The sequence below is a fragment of the Cuculus canorus genome, chromosome 11 (assembly GCF_017976375.1).
Source record: "Cuculus canorus isolate bCucCan1 chromosome 11, bCucCan1.pri, whole genome shotgun sequence".
NCBI classification, from domain to species: domain Eukaryota; kingdom Metazoa; phylum Chordata; class Aves; order Cuculiformes; family Cuculidae; genus Cuculus; species Cuculus canorus.
The window spans coordinates 4,552,555-4,571,192 of record NC_071411.1 but is presented as its reverse complement, the minus strand read 5'-3'; the positions used below and the strand labels follow the sequence as shown (position 1 = coordinate 4,571,192).

Genomic DNA, 18,638 nt, shown 5'->3' with positions numbered 1-18,638 from the left:
CTCATCAGATATGGTATCACACTTGAACTGTGAAGTAGTTCCATCTTCCTGTACACAAATATAATCCAACACAAAGATAGTTTAAGTTTTAAAACCATCCACTCTTGGTTGGTACACATGTAAACCTACATTTATTATGAATGAAAGTGGCATTAAAAGCCATTTATTTTAAACTAGAAGGTTGTATTCTCTAAGACATAGGAAAGAAAAACTAAATAGCAATAGAGCTACTGACTGATTAAGCAAACATTATCATATAAGCATAATAATGTATGCATAGAACAATAGTTCTGTACTGTAAACAAGTATTATTATATGTAAATATATGCAAACAAAAGGTAATTGTTTATGCATATATGCGTACTTATATCACACAGATGTTCTTAGACAAGATTAGTCATACCTGCTTGTATGCACAGTATTTACTATAAGCAACAACTCGTGTAAAAAGGCATGGAGAGCAGGCAGTAGAATCCATTACATATAAAATATTTTATTTCAAGAAGTGAAAAACAGGTTCTGTTTTACTTTCGCAAAAAGAAAACCCAATGTAGGCAAAGGAGAGGAACTCAGAAAAAAAATAAACTATTATAGGCACAATGCAATGTTCCCTTTTTCTGAATTCTTCTCTTCTTCCTTTCCTATTCATAGAGAAATTCACCATAGGCAGTAATTTAGCCTTAGGCTAAATTCACCTTCTCAGAACTTTTTTTTATTCCAATTCAAATTACAGGCATCAGCTGAGCACAGAAACAGGCAGGTGAATCAATATCAAATGCAAAAATATCTTTAATATCTCTAGTAAGCTTCTGAAGTGACCTTTTGTCCTCGCTCTGAATTAAAATAGGGAGAAGAAACAACTCCACATAGTATTCTGCTAAAAGCTAATGTCCGCATTAGTATATAGAAAGAGAATTGTCTTGTTATCTCTAACTCACAAATACTGAAAACAATCCACCACAATTTTTCTGTTTCCACAATATAAAATGTAACAAAATTCATGGCAGGAAGAAATGCTGCAAGTCAAATTCTTTCCTTCTAAAACTTGTATAATCCAATATCAAAATATCAGCCATGATCCCATTGAAGTATGACTTATACATATTTCTTCAAAAGCCAGTTGTTTAAATAAGTGATTATACAAAACAATATACAAGGGTTGCTGCTGAAATTGCAGATGCCTAATAAACTGTAAATACACGTGCTAAACCCTGCATAACAGGTTATAGCATTACTTAGAGCCGTTTAAAACTTTTTTGAATGTTTATTTACTTATTAGTCTTCAACTTGGTTAACTACTTTGACTCTGATATATGGAAGCTTTTTTTTCTTCATCCGAACAGAAGAAGAAACTTGCAATATGAGTTTTTTAATTTCCTATTGTAGCACTGAAACTGGTTTTCCCTCGAATAGTGTGTTTTATTGGTTTGTTGTTTGGTTTTCTGGGTTTTTTTTTAATGCCACCTTCTTGCTAAATACTTATAAAAATTACAAGCACCCTTTCATTGGTATCTCAGCTAAAAACAGGTGCAATAAAGAATGATGTCCAAATTTCCACCTGTGGAATAAGTATTAAAGAATTCTAGAGCTTGCCTAAGCCCACCACACACATCAAACTCCTGTGTTTTCATAAAGTACTTCAAGTACAGTCAAGGCATCCAAGGCAACACATGCAACATTAGGTACAGAGGTATCACTGCAGAAATACTCATAGATAACAATCAAACTAAATTGTAAAGCTTGCAGTCCACATACAGTGGAGATGGGTCAGGGGAGGAAGGGCAGGAGGTAGCAGGTTTAGAGAGAAAATCAACAACCTGAACACAAAAACCCAAAACACAAATACATGCGCACACACAATGCTCTATTGGGACTTCAAATTAAAGTTTAATCTCTATAAAAATATTAGTTCTCGCTGTTGTAATTTTTACTACTTGTTTTCACAACTTGGGTTTATTCCTATTTGAGCACATCCTTTCAGATACATAAAGTTTGGTCACGTTTTGCCACATAAGAGAATCATGGTCAGATGGAGTGCAAGTGAGGATTTCCTATTAATAATTACTGCACAAACCAGACGCTGCACACATTTGTATATGCAAGTATCTCTATTGCTTTTACTGAGATTATTCTCAAGAGCATATTAAGAAAAGTTTACAAATCGGAGTTGCGTATTATCTGTTGTTGAATAGAGTTTGTCAATCTCATTTATAGCTTTATAAAACCAAGAACATTTCTTTGCTCTGAAATCTTAGTAGTCAAAACTTTGGTTAAGAATAATAGGGTGAGCAAATGAGATTTACAGTCCATTATGCCTTTTCCTGGGACAGTATACTTATCGCTTTTCAGCTAAGCTTCAAAATCCAGTTCACAGTCTTTTCCTTTAAAAAAAATTATCTGTTTTTGTTACAGCCAAATTTTCATTCTGTTGCTCATTTCAAACTTGGCTGTTACAAGATCCTATATGTCAGCAATTCAGTTTAATAATTGCTACAAATTCCTTTGAAATAAACTACGGAGGTTTGTCTGACATTACCCCTTCTGGGAGGCCATAGGAAACAAATAATTTTCCTAACAATAACAGTAGTAGTCCCCTAGTCTGACCCTTTATTGCACAGTCTAAAAACTGCCCGTCTCTGTGTAAAACCCAGCGGGTACCTCCGATTCCTGTGGTTTGCTTTAAACACTGCCAAGAGGCCATTTTGCAGGAAACTGTGTGATCTTTCCCCGGCCCTCAAAAAGCACTGCAGATGTTTTTATTCTGTTTGCACCTATGATAAATTCTGCCATTTGGTGTCTTTATTCAACTCCAACCGTACCAAAGAACCTGCTGTTCCTATTTGTTTTCCATTAGTGTCTCTTCCTCCTTCTAGTGATTGTCTTTAAAGACGACACATGATAAGAGCTTATATCTGTTTTACCTGTGCCTCATTTACCGTCTGGGTAATACATGTTTTGTTAAAAGGACAGCGGCTGAGGTGCAGGGAGGATGCTGTCTCCTTGTAGTTGGGTTAGGAGGAGCCCTCCAAAGGGAAGGGCACCTTCTTCCACCTCACTGCTTAGTAAGAAGAAGCTGTTGGGGCACTGACAGGTAAGGCAGGGTCTACATTTGCATCTCTACGATCTACTGACATCAGTGCAGGTGAAATGGCTCTTACAAATTCCGAAGAAAACAGTTGTAAGCATTCTAAGCTTTCTCCTGCTGATACCGATGTTGCTGATCATACATTTACCAACTGGTTAGATCATCTTTCAACTAATCATTGAGAGAAATGCTTGCCTGGAAGCATCTGATCTGACAAAATACAGTGGTGAGGACAAAGGTCGAATGCCTTGCTGTCAAGCAGCGAGAACATCAGTAGAAAACATCCTATTAGTCCTCCTACAATAAAGTGTATTTCTGAATAATTTATCCAGAAATTACTAACTTCAAAGTAAATATTAGTCATAATGACTGTGATAAACATTAATTTCAATTTGTACAGTGTATTGTGTTCATGACTTGAGTTGTATGTGAAATCTCCTGATTATACAAAAAGGAGAGCTATACAAACCTAACAACTTCAATATCTGCAGAACAATAGACAAAAGAGAAGATTATTTCCTTTTATTCTCTCTTCTTTTCCTTTTTGCACTGAATTCTGCCATGGCAGCAAGTCTCCAATAGCACCAATAATTTAATAAATCTTTCTTATTATTTCAGGTTTTCACTCCAGCAGATGAAGTATATATGATCTTCACTGCCCTCTTTATTCCAGAAAGTCAGAGAATGAGGTGTACGAGATCAAAGGATGGTGTTTAGTACATTATACTGAATTCAGTGCTTTCCTACATTATGATTTACCCTAAAGTCTGTGAAAAATAAGACAAAAACAAAGAGAAAAAAGGTAGCATATCTGACAAAATAGCTATAATTTCCTTATAATTAATTCAATTTCACTCAGAGTGAAAGCAATAAGATCAAAGGCAGACAGTTATCAGCTGTGGATGTCTTTAAGTAGTTATTTTCACTAAGAATAGACATATAGTCCTTAATGTTGGATCCGCCATAGAATATAGAGATCTAGAAACAAACTCTCCCTCTAGGCAGTGACTTGTCACCTTTTGATTTTCTTTCTGTCACAACAAAACTAGAAAATTCCCTGTGAAAGAAGCTGCAAATTAAAAGCATTTTCTGTCCCCCCACCTAAAGGCACTCTATGTCATTGGCAGACCGCAGCTGGAAATGGTCCCAGGCTGCTCTATCTCTAGTGTGCAGGTGTCTGCAGATGAGACCAATACCCTTTTGGCACAAGTATGCCTGTTAATCAAATTCAACAGCAGAGCAATTCTCTGTAATTTGTATACAGTTTCTGGTGGGAGAACATCCAGCAGGCGAAATCTACAGACATTTCTAATTCTATGGATTCCTTTTCACATATATCCAATCAGTTTTCATGTAAGAAACAATAATTTGGTGCAAAGAAATCATATCGCAAGATACACCATGTTTACAGCAAAAGCAGCAAAGAAAAGCTCAACAACTCACAACAAATCCTAATGTAGAATCATAGAATCACTAGGTTGGAAAAGACCTGTTGGATCATCGAGTCCAACCATTCCTATCAACCACTAAACCATGTCCCTGAGCACCTCACCTACACATCTTTTAAACACCTCCAGGGATGGTGGGTCAAGCACCACCCTGGGCAGCCTGTTCCAATGTTGTAATATCATTGCATTTGACATCTAGCAAAACAACAAAATGCGTTAACGTTCAAACCTCACTGAATTTTCTGATTTCCAAAATTTAATCACAGAATGTGTTTTGTGAATGTAACCACTCGAAATACTATTAGAACTGTAAAGACTCAAACGCAGAAATATTTCCATGAAATTAAGTTTAACCAGATACAAGCAAAGACTCCCATGATTCTTAAGACCTGCACAAAGAACACTTGTGCGGGAACCCCGTAGAAGTCAACCAAGCAATCTGAAAAACTGGAACAGGCATTTGTTTTTTTTTCACATACAGCCCTACATACTTGAGATCTCAGACTGACAATTGCTTATTATATTCATCTGAACTGTCTTACTGTCTCCTCCCATTCTCTACCCTTTATAAGCAACTGTGACTCTCACGTGTTATTTTCAATGCAAATGATGTGAGGAAGGTATTGTTTAATCCTGTCATCACCCATCATCTACTACAGTAGGATGTTAGCGGTTCATCAAAATTCGTAGGTCTTGATAATAACATCAGCAATGGCCACTGGGGTTGAAGTCAGTGATATGAAGATAGGGAAAATCCACATTGAAATAGTCAGCAAAACCTAAAATCAAGAGTGACCATAGAAAACAGTGTGGATAGTCACAACATTTTGTGGGAAAGGCAATGGACGCAGGGGAGCATTACTGAGAATTATATCATAAAGGACAATCTTATAGAGTTATTGGAAAATGGGGTTATTTCCGGAAAAAAACCCATGATCAAATATGACAAAGTTTGTAAAAAATTACTCTAGTTCAAACACTATCCATTACATGTAAAGGAAGAGGTGGAAGATTGTTAGACAGCTGTGAAAGCACTTAAACATGGTAAAACTTTCTTGTTCTCAATTGAAACATCACTTAAAAATGTAAATAGCACTAAAATTTTCCTTTAGCTATCAAATTTTAAGACTATTTCAAAAAGAGGTGAGTATTTACTCCGTTCAAAACAATGTTTCTTCAGGAACTTCTCTGATTTGAAATTAGATATTTAATGTCTGTGCTCCAGAGATGAAAGATGAACAGAGACCAAGGTCAAACTGTAGTTACCCTATCATATAAAATACTAGAAAAAGAACTAATATATATCGCTAAAAGCTAAGATATAACACTGTTCTGCTTTCCCTTCTCTGGTTTAACATAATGCTTGTCTTATTTGCACCACACTGGAAGCAGAGCTGCTTAAGAACTAGCTTTGCTGTGGCATTACAGCTGCTTGCTGATGTTGCAGGAAGAAGATAAAAATAAGTTCTATATCAAAGCCTCCAATTGCAAAGAACTGTAAAATTCACTTAAAGAAATCAAGTGCATATCTCAAAGTTTGAAAAAAGTACAATTTGCATTCTGCATCTCTCATGTAAATGTACACTAGGAAAAATAATTATAATAGTAATCCGTTTCAATGGAAATAAAGTACTGTAATATTTATAGTCTGTGCCAGAGTTATAATGACTGTGGGGTGAGAAGTGAAGTGTCTCAGCATGTTCCACATGTTTTTAACACTGTTTCTAAAGGCTCTGGAGGCTATTAAATTTAATGAACCCATCTGCTATGAAATAGAGGTCCAAACATAATCAGTTTTCTCAGTGCCATATAATACAGATGGCATTCCATGTTCCACATCCCCAGCAGGAAATTTTATGTTCCTCTTTAAGTGCAGGACTTTTGTTTTTGTTTTTGATGTTTTAAACATCTTTTTGATGTATCGCATATAGCATTTTATAGTGTAAATACCATATACGGTGATACACATGAAAAGTGTTTATTCATTAAAATAAATATTGCTATTTCCTTACAAAATTTTTTCTAGTGACTTTGACAGCTAGCAATTATCTCTCTGTAGTAATATTCTTTGCTTAATGCAGTCAGTGGAAATTGCCCTAATAGCACACATTCCAGCACTAGCAGTGGAGTAAAGCAAACATGTAATTTATCAGACGAAGCAGTTTACTTCAAAAGCTGAAAGGTACACACATACATATGTACACATATGTGCATAGGTGTTATCTATGCTTATGCATGTCCTGATTTGTATATGCTATGTTTGCATGGAACAATGCCCAAGTCATTATTATTTAAAGTATCCATATTCCCACTAGGTCATTATGGACTTCATTTTCCTTTGCACATCCCAATTTTCAATTGAGGGGTCTCAATTTGTGTGCTTCAGTGGGACACACTGCACCATGACTCTCGTACTGGTGTGTGAGCAAGCCTTTAGGATGAAATTTAAGTGGCACAGCATTCCATGCACTGATTAACACCCTGCTGCCTAACATAACTAACTCAGATGTGCATTTCCTAACAAAAAAAAAAGAACAAAACACATTGTTACTTTGAGCTGCATCTGAAAGATAATGAGCGCATTAATTCTATTCAGTTGAGGGGTTTATTTATTTACTATCTTGAGCACTCATTATGTTTTGACAGTTGACACAGATCTCACTGAATTTGAAACAGTTATTGTTAATGGTAATTCATGTACTTTAGATCCAGCAGTAAAACAAACAGTTTAGGAGAAAGCGAGAATACTTAATTCTGGCAACTGGAAATTTGGGGCCACAAAAACTCATAAAAGTCATGGCTAAAAGGGTCTTTTTAATTGAGCTGTCAGTGAAGATTTCCACAGACAGCCTGCTAATCATCTGCATAAATGGATGCTGCACCTACATATAAACACGTGCATAATCTTTTTTATAGTGTTTACAAGTAGCTGCATTGATCACCATTGTTAATGTTTCAAGCATGTCCCAGATCTGTAAGATTCCAGTGTAAATAAAGACCATAGTCACTGGACCAGATGGTCTACAGCTTCAAACTGCAATCACGCTCCTAGAGAAGCTTTGGAAAAGATGAAATGGTCAGAGCTGTTATAGTTTTCCAGGAAAATTAAGCCAGGCTGAAGCACTGATAAGAAGGTATTCCCTGGGCTACTTTTTTCCCGTACTAGAGTCTTCAAAAGATCCATAGGAGACAAAGATGAGCCTGAAGAACCTTGGTTTAAGAACAAACCTACCTGATGGCAGGCATGATATATACATGCATGGGATTTTCCTTCCCTAGCCCAATTTCGCTCAAACGTCAAAGCAAGGAAAGGAAATTCTCATGACAACTTTAGAGTGAGTCAGTAGTGATAACATTCTCTGATAAATAGCTGTAAATCATTAAAGATTAAGAGATGCTGGCCACAAAGGTACAGTTAGAGCATGTAATCAAGTCCAAATTGGGACTGGCAAAAAAAGCTACATAGATTTCTATTTTATAAAACATTCAAAAAAATTAAGAAAATTACTGCCCGTGTATAAATTTTCTCACAGCTGCTGATTAATGGCATTTCCTGAAACTCAGTTCTGCAGTGATTACCAATATTTACTTGCAGTAGACATACATGAGCATTCTGAACACTCTGATGCATTTTAATGCATAACAGTTCTACAGTTTAGAAGTTATTTTTGAAATAGAGGCCCAGGGAACCTTTTACTGTGATAAAAATGCTAATTACACCCACTTATTATAATAGCATAATTAACTTGTGCCACCAAAAGTATTTGAAGATAACTCTGGGAATAGAAGGTAGTGGAAATGGGGTACTGTTTAATTTTGGTACTTTGTAAAAGCTCTTCTGTGCATCAAAGACAAAGAAAACTGTAACTAGAAGAAGCACTAAACAGCATTTTCACATGTCACTAGAAATTCCCAGATGGAAAAATGCCAGCATAATAGCTTTTAGTCCGTAGGACTCTGTTATATCTCTGTACATTATACACAGGACTTCACACATACACCTTCCCTTGCTTCTCTGGAACTGGCTGAGCATTTACTTTTTGACAACGAACTGTATCCCAGAATCCATACGTAAAGCATCTGGATTCTGATGCGACAGCTATTTGAGAAGTGTGAGCTTCTTACACTTCCTACTGAATTTCTGCAAAGAACCTGAACCAGAGCAGAAAGTACACCCATATAGTACTAGACTTTTTTTTTTAAAGGATGAAGAGTAATAAATTTAAATTGTTCAATCATATATGTAATAATGTAATTGTAACATCCACCATAAGCATTTCAGAAAGACTTAGTCTAGGCTTTAGCCCAATGGAGTTACCACAATTTCCTGCCCCCATCAGGGGAAATAAAGGTCTTGGGCATACTGCCTTACTAGTGGAGTATCAGCCTCTTGGTGACAAAATACTTCAAAAAAATCCTGCTTTTTAAAAAAGAAAGAAAAGAGGGGGAAATATACATACATATAATTTAATAGCAACTCTAGTATTGAACTAACTCCCGTAATTTAATGTATGTGTATGAGAAAGTGGGGAAATGCAAATGAAGAATCAACATACAGTACTTTAAGACTGAAAAGTACAAAGAGTAGAAACCACTTACCTTTCATAGAACGTTGGTTTTCTTTAAACAAACTCTTAAATTCTGAAGCACTAGACAATCATCTCAAAATATTAGATGAAATTATTATTTTCTCTTTCAATTGGAAACTGAACAGAGCCAATAGAGTAATGTATGCCTGAACGTGCTCACAGCTTGAAACTAATAGCCTGAAGGAGATGATCTCAACAGCGCATTAGATCCAGAGAATATATTCAGGTATACTTAAAGGAAACTAATTTTACCAGGAAGAATCAACAAAGGTCCAAGTAGGTCAAAGTACGTGTCCCAATAAATAAATTCCCAATCACAAGCTTTTCAACAGTGGAAACTCAGAAGCCGGTCCAGTCTGTTTTTATTTCCTGCAGCAAAAATTAATGTTTCTCCACATTCCAGATGCTACATAAGAATGAGTTAAGGGCCTCTCTGCTCTATAGATGATTACCCATCATCCCAAGAGACTATCTCTATATATTACTTCACTTGAATATTCTCATGCCCAGACAATTTCCCCCTCCCAAAAATATACTCACTTGTATATACTTGCTATAGAGACAGACATGCTTAAAAGAAGTCAATGACTACTTTAGAACTGTTCCATCCCTGAAATACTTTCATAAATTTAGAATTCTTTTCTACTCAGGACAGAGTACCTTTGGAAACTTTCAATTAGAAATTGAACTCAATTAGAAATCAATTTTCCTGTCCAGCTTCTTTCTGTCTGGGTGCTAGTACGTTCCAGCCTAATGTTGGTTGCTCAGAAACAGCACAGCTGGCCAATTAGCTCGGATATTTGGTGAGAAGGGAACAGGGAAGCACACTCCATGCTGTTAGGGCACAGTGATACAGCATACAACCATCCCTACACAGCCCTGAGAACATAGCCATGGCTGTTCTGACACAGCTGGATGATAAGAACAGTTAAGCTGTCCAGTAATACACTACTATTTCTACGCTGGCAAGATCCAAAATAATTTAATTGGATCAAAAGAAAGCTGATAAAAAAAAAAACACAGGAAGGTTATTTCAGAGCAACCCACAAAAATAAATAACCTTTAGCCATAAACATGTATCATTTGGATCATCACCTCTATATACTAAAAGCATTGGTTCTTGTCAGTCTGTGCTTTTATACTAACATATTAATTGACATGTTTTAAAACTTATAGAAAAAGTGGCTGTTTGATCAATTTCTGTTCTACGTGCATTTTTGATTAACAAAAGAAATGTTCATTTGGAGATTATAGATTTAAAAACTATGATGTTACTCATGTTTGTTTCATTATTTTCTATGTAATCTACAATGTATAAATATCTGCTAAAATTAAGTCATCTTGAATTATTTACGTGTAACATAAAGCTATCAAGTCCTGATTCTTACACTGAATTGGCACATTCCAGCTGCAGAAGTCAGATGCACACCTAGTGTTTCCACCACGACAGTTTTGCTCCTTATCCCTCATTACATGTGGTAATTCTATTTTAAATGCTTTACCATACAGACTTACAGTGCTGTCAATATATGCTTCAGTCCAGACTACATCGTGTTCTTGGTCAATAACCTTTGGTCGGCTAAGCACATGGAGATATTCCATGACATTCTCTTGAACATCAGCTAAGGTAGAGATCTGAGTGAAAAACCCTGTGAAAACACACAATTCTAAGTTACAAACCATTCAGAATAAATTAAGAAAGATTGCAACAAAGAGTATGATATGGTCTATGTCTGTCGTGTTTTGTACTTGTTTATTTCCAAAGAAGAAATGCCAATAAGAAATGGCCTCGAACAGTAATAAGTGGTGAAAATGGAAGCCTGTAAAACTTTTAATCAGTTTTGAAGGACTGGGTTTCCAATGTTGCTATGAACCACTGTCCTGCCCATCCTAAACTCTGTTTCCAGAAAACTGTTGTTTAATGGTAAAGAAGTTCAGGTTCTGGGGTATTGTTTTCTTTAAATGCTGCATACTTTAAAAATCAGAACTGGTATTGACTTTGTCCAATGACGTCTCACTCAGTTTGTCCAGTTCCAAGAAACGTTACAGATTAGAACTACAGTAACGAAACAGTAGTTGCATATGCCCCAAACTGCTCATCCTCTAGAATGTGACTAAACATCAGATAACAGCAACACGTTGTTTACAAACGGCAGGTCTGACAAATTGCAGGCTATAACTAGGATTGCTTGGCTTGCGGATCACAGTTTCGTTAATCCTTTAAAACATCTCCCGCAACCTGACAGCATCGAGAACAGCAGAGCCCACAGCTATGTGAGCTGCCACCACTTCCTCCTCAGTGCTTAGATGTCAAGTATCTGTATACATCACAAACCTGGCATCTGGAGCCCACATCATGCAAGGGTGACGAAGGACTGACAAATTTCAAGGCTATAGTTTCATAAGACCTGATTTAAATGCGTCACTTCCCCCTTCATACACTTTCTTTTTCTTTAATGAGAAAAGACCAACATGGAATTTTAACAAAAGAGGCCTTGCTACAATTTTAGCCTTTTGACAAGATCACAGCTTCTGTGGAGTTGGAATATTAAGCTTCTGCAGAAAAGATGGTAACTGCAAAGAGCTTCTGAGCTGTGTTTTCTGTAGATAGGGCCAGTTTGGGGCAACCCCGCAATGGTGCTCTGTAGTCTGAATGTTAGAACATTCTGATTCAATATACCCGCCAATAATTCATGCACTACGAAACTGATGTTTCTACATCCGTTCAATCTGTGCATGAATTATTACACAGTGTAAGAACAGACTTTGTAGCAAAGATCTATAAAACCAAATAAGTCATAGCAGTAGCTTAATGCATATTTTTAACTTAAGAAAAATTAGAAGTGGCAAGGGATTAGTTTTGCTAAACAATTTGATTAAACAATGATCTCAAATATTCCTAGTATAGTATTCATACACTATACTATTCATATTTTTCAAGCATTCTATATTCTGCTTAAGGAATTTTATTTGAGAGTTGTTTTTTTTCTATGAAGTCCAGTATTGTGTGAAGACGTGTGACTACTTCCTATGCTACCAAGATTTAAGTGCTGCTTCAAAACAGGACTATTTTTTGTCTAAGATTCTTGAAAGCTTGCAGCCATACAGTAAAATGATTGACATAAGTTTAATTAGGTTATCTGTACTTAAGAAAGCAGAATTTTGTGTATATGGTGGGAAAAAAAAAAGTTATGCTGTACTTTCATGAATTATTGGCTTCAAATACTTATAGAAAAAAGCAATGTGCACATTACTCTTTCTTAAATGCTGCCCACTTCACATATCTTCTGTGAATTTAGGGTTCATCTATATACTTTCTTTCTACAAAATGTGTTTTTCCTTAAGTTTTAGCTCTTTTTCAAGAAAATGCAAGGAACAGCAGAAGCTATGGGAATGGTATTTCCCATATTTTTATTGCTTGTTCTAATATTTATTTTTCAGTCTCCTCCTGAAAGGGAAACTCTACCAAAAGTTAATATATTATATCTAGGGACAGCATTAGGTAACATTCTCTTAGTTGGTTTTTACTGTATATTATGTTATTTTACTGTATATTTAATTTTTTGATGATTCATGTGTTTGTAGCCAAACCTCAGAAGAATTAGCAACCTATACTGCTAAATTTACCTCTCTTAGCGAGAGATCAGAGCTACCCCATAGACTTAAGAAACATCCTCTTCCTACAGCAAGGTTTAATCATCAGCTCAAGATATGCTCTGAAGTTCTTAAGCACAGCTGTTGAGGCAACATAAGCAATAGCAGCAAAACCGTGCTTAGATTTTCTCATTCTCACACCTGTTTCTCAGCCCCCTGGTGTTCGAATTACGCCACCTTAGAGTCCCTTACAGTCAGCGCTACTATTTTTCCTCCCCAGCAGGAAAAAAATTGTGAAGGAAACGGGTAGGATTTGGTAATGAGAAGCAGGGGACACGTATGATAATGTGGTTAAGGACAGACATATGCTCTGCAAGCGCTGCTTTTCCCTCTTACGGAGTCCTTGCAATGGCTTTGGGTGGCTTTTTTCTAAAGCGTCCACCCGAGACCCTAAACTTTCTCCAACGGAGCGTTCGTTACGTGGAGCGCAGTACTTTTCAGTTTCTGGACACTGTGCAAAACAGATGCGATATTCTTGCAACTAATAAAATATCAGAATTAAAAAATCCTCTTTGAGTACAGACTGAGGAGAGAATTCATTGTTTCACTGCAGCTGTAAAACTCCCACGGAGAGCCCCTCCAGCCCCCCCAGCTCGGAGGCCTCTCAAGCAGGTGACCAGTATCGTTACTGGCTGCCTGCCACCCCCCGGCAGCCCACGGCGCAGGACGGGCTGGGGTCATGCTAATAATGGGAATGGATGTGACTGGAGCTTCCTGAACGGAACTCTCCTCTGCTAATACAATAGTCTATAAACTGCTACAGCTGGGGCACTATTTGCCTCAGGGCTGATCTGTCCTCCCCGCTATCAGACCTCCAATATGCAAAGCATTTTTCTCTACGTCGCTTTCTCAGCCTCTGCTCCTTTGTGCTGATCAATCGCCTCCTTTGTCCATTTTACAATACGCCGACCGCAGCGGTGATACAAAACAACGATTTTAAATAGTAACTAAAACAGAAATCGTCAAATTACAAATGCAACAGAGAATTGAATTGAAACAAGTAATGTTTAATCCTGGCTGGTTTGTTAGTAAACAATGCATTAACCCCCATCTTTGCCTTTATATCTTTCTGTTTGCTGAGGGGAAGGCCTGATTACTTTAAAATCTGGCCCGTGCACACTAAGCATTAGGAAACTTTTACCTTTGTTCCCTTCAGAACCTTAATACGTTTTTATTCTCCTTTATCTGCACTTACTTACAATACAGAAGAGTAAATCACTGCAATTGTCACTAACCACTCTAGAGAGACTTTGGGTTTCTTGAACGTTTTTAATGTATTTAAAATGGTTTGGTGCTCTGCTTCATTAAGCCAACTCCCTCTAGATATGCCCTATTTATAAATACAAATAGAAAAACGCTCTTGGAGTTTTTCAAGGTTTCACTATCACGATCTAGAAGCTAAAGAAGTTTTGCAAGGTGGTATGAATTTCCCCTGTGGCCCATTTTGAAGGAAAGGACTGCTCTCCACAGTCCAGTCAGCTGGAAACCCTGCAAACAGCCTTCATCTATGCTGTGCTTCCAAGGGGAAAATCACTGCAAGGAAAATTGATTTTAGGGTCATTGACCCTCAGTGCCAACAACATACTTTGGCCCACCCGTGCAAGCAGTAAACTGCAGTCCAGCCATTCAGCCGATCTTTAGAGCAGCTTTACTACACGCCTCGTCTTTTGTGCTGTAATCCTTCATTTCACTAAAAGAAAACGGATGACCTGTAACTGAAAACTGTAAGAAAGAGACCGTCCATACTGCCTGACATAATGGCTTATGCTGTTTCCAATTGTGATTTTCAAAGCTATAAAAAAGTATTTAATCACTGATTAGAGGTAGAAGAGTTTTGCGTTTTATGCTATCAGAGAGCAGGTATTGTAACTATTAAGCTAAGAGAAAAAAAAATCATAGAAGAAACAGTCATTAAGCTGTTTAGTTGATTCATAGGAGTAAGATTCTGGCTCAAAGCAACACGACTCTGAAAAGAACAAAGTAGTCCTGAAGAATGACAAAGGTGACCACTTTTCCCCCTCTGGGAATAAGGAAGACGTGGACCAGATGATCTACTAAAGCAGTTTCTATTGCTTGGTCCCAATTTCCGAGTTGCTGTACTTAGATCTTTATGAATCGGCAGAGCTGGGCTAAAAAGCTAAAAGATTTTGTTGATTAAATTGTCTTCAAAAAGATGCTTCAAAGGATTCTTATACTATTATTTAAACTAAATTATGGTGTAGTATTAGCTGATTAAGACAAGATTTCAAACTGAGTAATTTCCATCAGCTGGACATAACAGTAGTTAAAGAAATAATGACTAAATGGATGCAATTCATCATAATGTAATGAAGCACCTGATGCAATTCATCATAATGTAATGTGGCACAACAGAAAAAAGAGCACTTTTTTTCCAAAAGGAAAAGCTGATGATTAATTAGGGTTTGGGATTTCTTTCTGAATCATTCTTACTCATATTAATCAATCCTTTTGCTGTAGCATCTCAGCCTCTTACATGTTTTAATGTTCTTCCTTAAAGGATACAAAACTGGGGTTTTTTTGATTACACCGTCATTTCCTCAAGGGAGAGGATGTCTGGTGTTTTACCTACCATGCCTAACTCAACAGGACTTGTATCCAATGTTCTCTAGGCACCAAACTAACTGTGACCGAGTAATAAGAGCTCTAATAGAAAAAATGCTTTGAAATTATTTTTTTCCTCTGAAAAGAAATTAAGATCACTTAGTTTAAAAGCTTCATACGTATTCTCAGAAAAAAAATGCATTTCCCCTATTTTTATTTTCTCTATTTAAATTGTATGCTACAAGATAAACAGGTCTTTTCCTTTCCTGGGAAAAAAAACAACCCATCCTCTCTCATAAGTTGTCAACGACACCATATCTGTAGGAGGGTCGGCTGCACAGGAAGGCTTAGCAATAGGGTTTTGAAAAGAAGGCTTTCACAGTTGAAGGTTAACTAACCTTTGTTAGCACAGGCCATCCACTTCAGGTTATCAGCAAAAGCAGCTTCTCTTCCAATCAGATAGGTAAAAATGCGAACCTGAAAGTACAAGGGGAAAGATCAAGTCAATTAATACTGTATTTAAAACTTACACAGTGGAACTTGAGATACAGATGTGCAATTCATATGGACAGATCCTTTTAAAGGAAGTATTACTGGTTAAACAGTACATTAGGTTAAAAGAAACTTATGCCGGTACCATCTCCATGACAAAATGTGGCTTTTGTTCTATGTAACAGAACAGCTGATCTCTTTGCACGTTTTTAATATCTGACATTTAACTAAAGTTATGGTTAAATGGTTAAAGTGTGAGGAAAAAAAAACTATTACCACCGGAGTAACAAGGCAAAACTGCATGTTTCAGACAAATCTGTTCGGCACTTATGAATCCAGAAAATCGCTGTGGTGTGGAAGGTGAAGCACTTAATTAGCAAATACCTGTGTAGATATAGGATCTGAATCACCAAGGCAAGCAAATTCCCCTCGGTTTTCAAGGTTCATTTAACACAGTATCTTTGTCCCCTTAGAGACAGGTACCCACGGGTGGCACTTGTGCTAGTGAATGGTAAACAGCACAATCACACGCAGGGTTGCCCCATTTCCCAGACGAAATACCTGTGCAAAAATCTCTTCATCGGGTCTACGCACGTGTACACATACAGACACACCTATTCAACCAGAAATACTGGAGAATTGCCGCTTTCCTTAAGGTTCTGCCCAGATAAAATTTCTAATCATCTCCCATATATTACCTCGTTACTATGTCTCATTCCTGACGTAAAAGTATCACCTCTGGAAAAGAGGGTTCCATTCTGTTGCTTTTCTTACTAAAATATTGCCGTATAAGCTCTGATGATTCTAAACTGTAGAACCACATTCATACCGGGCAACTAATTTAAACAGTGCATTTTATAACAGTCAGCTTCAACATGCAAGATTGTGGATTCCGGCCCAAAACACCACTCCATATTAAGCCAGAGTGAAGCACAACACGTCAACAGTCGTCACAAGTTGCGTTGGTAACTACTCCCATGTACACAGCAGAATTAAATAATAATAAGGCATTAAACCACCAAGTTCAGCAATTCAACAAACTGAACACAAATCTTACACCGAGTAAAATATTTAAAGCAAGAATAGACATTTAACTGCATACATTACTATTATAACTTAATTTCTCTCTGTTTTTCCAGTATCTGCTTTAAATTCTTGTTGTCTTACCTAGGCACAGATCATGGTTTGGATTAGACAGGTGGTTTGCTCTCTATTCTTTGTTGCACCCCTTTAAATTTTGAAAAATAAGAGAGTACTGTTGATAAGTTTCTTAACTTGAAAGGTAGGGAATATTCTGAAGTTTGCACCTTCAAACTCTGGACAGACGGCTTATATAAAATCTCAGAGATGCATACGCTCAACCGCTAGTGAGGAAACTTAAGAACGATGATTTAAATGACAGCTATTTCAGTCCTAACCACCTCATCTGAAATATCCACTTCACAGTTTCATCCATTATGCATGGGCTAATCTGCAGTCCCTGAACTGCCCTTAGCTCTGAAACTCGATTTAACCGGCAGCATAGTGAAGAGAATAGGGACCTTCTTCTACCTACGTTAAGCAAGACAAGTCAATCTGCGAGATTCTACACACTGGGACTGTGAAGTCATTCCTTCATGCCAAACAGCTGGTAAAATAGTGTTTTCAGAAACTCAAAATACAGTGTAGGAGGGAAAATAGGACTTCAGTTTGCAGCTTACAGTGCAGACCTCTGTTTGCAGCTGCAAACTATTTCATGGACAGCTTCAGCAAAATAGCCCTTGTTGTCTTGCTCAGCAAGAAATAAAAATAGTTCTGTGGCAAGAGCTATGGAATGTAAGTTAGAAGTGGGACATAGGGATGAAATTCAAGTTCCCATCGTTATAGGCTATGGTGATCCAGCTAGTCTCTGCATAGATTAGTGACTGGACTGATTGGGAGCAAGGATTGATGTGAAGTTAAGCGATTGCCTGACCTCCTGAGTAGCCTCACCACAAAGAATTGGCTTAATCGTTACAGCAGCTCTCCAGGTGGGAATTTGGGATGGTCCTTGAGGTTTTCCCAGGCAACTCATGCTGACTAGACGCCATGATAGGGACTATTTGTATGCTTTACTTTCTTACATCATGTATTAATTATCTACTCGGTTGGAGTACCTGGCATTCCCAGAGACTGCTTCAGGCAATTCCTCCTGTAGAATTGACCAAACCACATAAGAAAAGATACTTGAATAGTATCATAGTAGAAAACCTGAGGAACAGTCATATAGAAGAGTCTTTTGAATATACGTAAGATAGCTAGGAAACATAAATTATTTAAGATAATAAATATCAATGAATCATTCCTGCGCTCTAGTAGCGGTATACAACCACAGGCCAGCTGGAAATAATGATTCAGCAGAACAGCAGTTCACAGTCTCTCACCCAATACAGCTGAAGACACTGTTGCAAGGACCCTTATCGTCACTCAGGATAAACTTATAAATTCTTAATCCTTTAAGCCTCAAAAATGGCTTTTTTTTTTTTCCTGGGGTCCTGCTCCTTCCTAATATTCTGATTTGGTTTTTACGCTCAAACTCCAAAAGTTAAGGAACCTAAAATTACTGCCAAATTTAGAAAACTCTTGAGGTTTCATTTACACTTCCACTGCTCCCCTCCCAACATTCCATTTTGCCTGTTGCTACTTCAAGAGTGACCTTCAATATAATTCTCCTCACATAAATCTCATCCTCTTGTTCCTCTCTGCAGCGTCATTTTGTCCAGTTCTACATCAGAAAACATCAAAGGGAAACGTGGAAATGGATGCTGCAGTTGGTTCCTGCGTTGAGGA

The 18,638-nt window shown here is 37.2% G+C and overlaps 1 protein-coding gene across 6 annotated transcripts in view; it reads right to left on the bottom strand.

Moving 5' to 3' along the window:
* CACNA2D3 (calcium voltage-gated channel auxiliary subunit alpha2delta 3) overlaps nt 1-18,638 on the bottom strand; it is a 364,238-nt gene that overhangs the window by 114,997 nt on the left and 230,603 nt on the right. For all 6 annotated transcript variants that reach the window (XR_008451671.1, XR_008451670.1, XM_054076614.1 and 3 more), the window contains exons 12-13: nt 15,737-15,815; nt 10,638-10,771 (exon numbers count right to left, since the gene is read on the bottom strand). Coding sequence is in view for 4 of the 6 variants with exons in the window: in XM_054076614.1 (XP_053932589.1) it covers nt 10,638-10,771; nt 15,737-15,815 (213 nt within the window). In the remaining 2 variants the exon portion in view is untranslated. The remainder of the gene's footprint in view (nt 1-10,637; nt 10,772-15,736; nt 15,816-18,638) is intronic.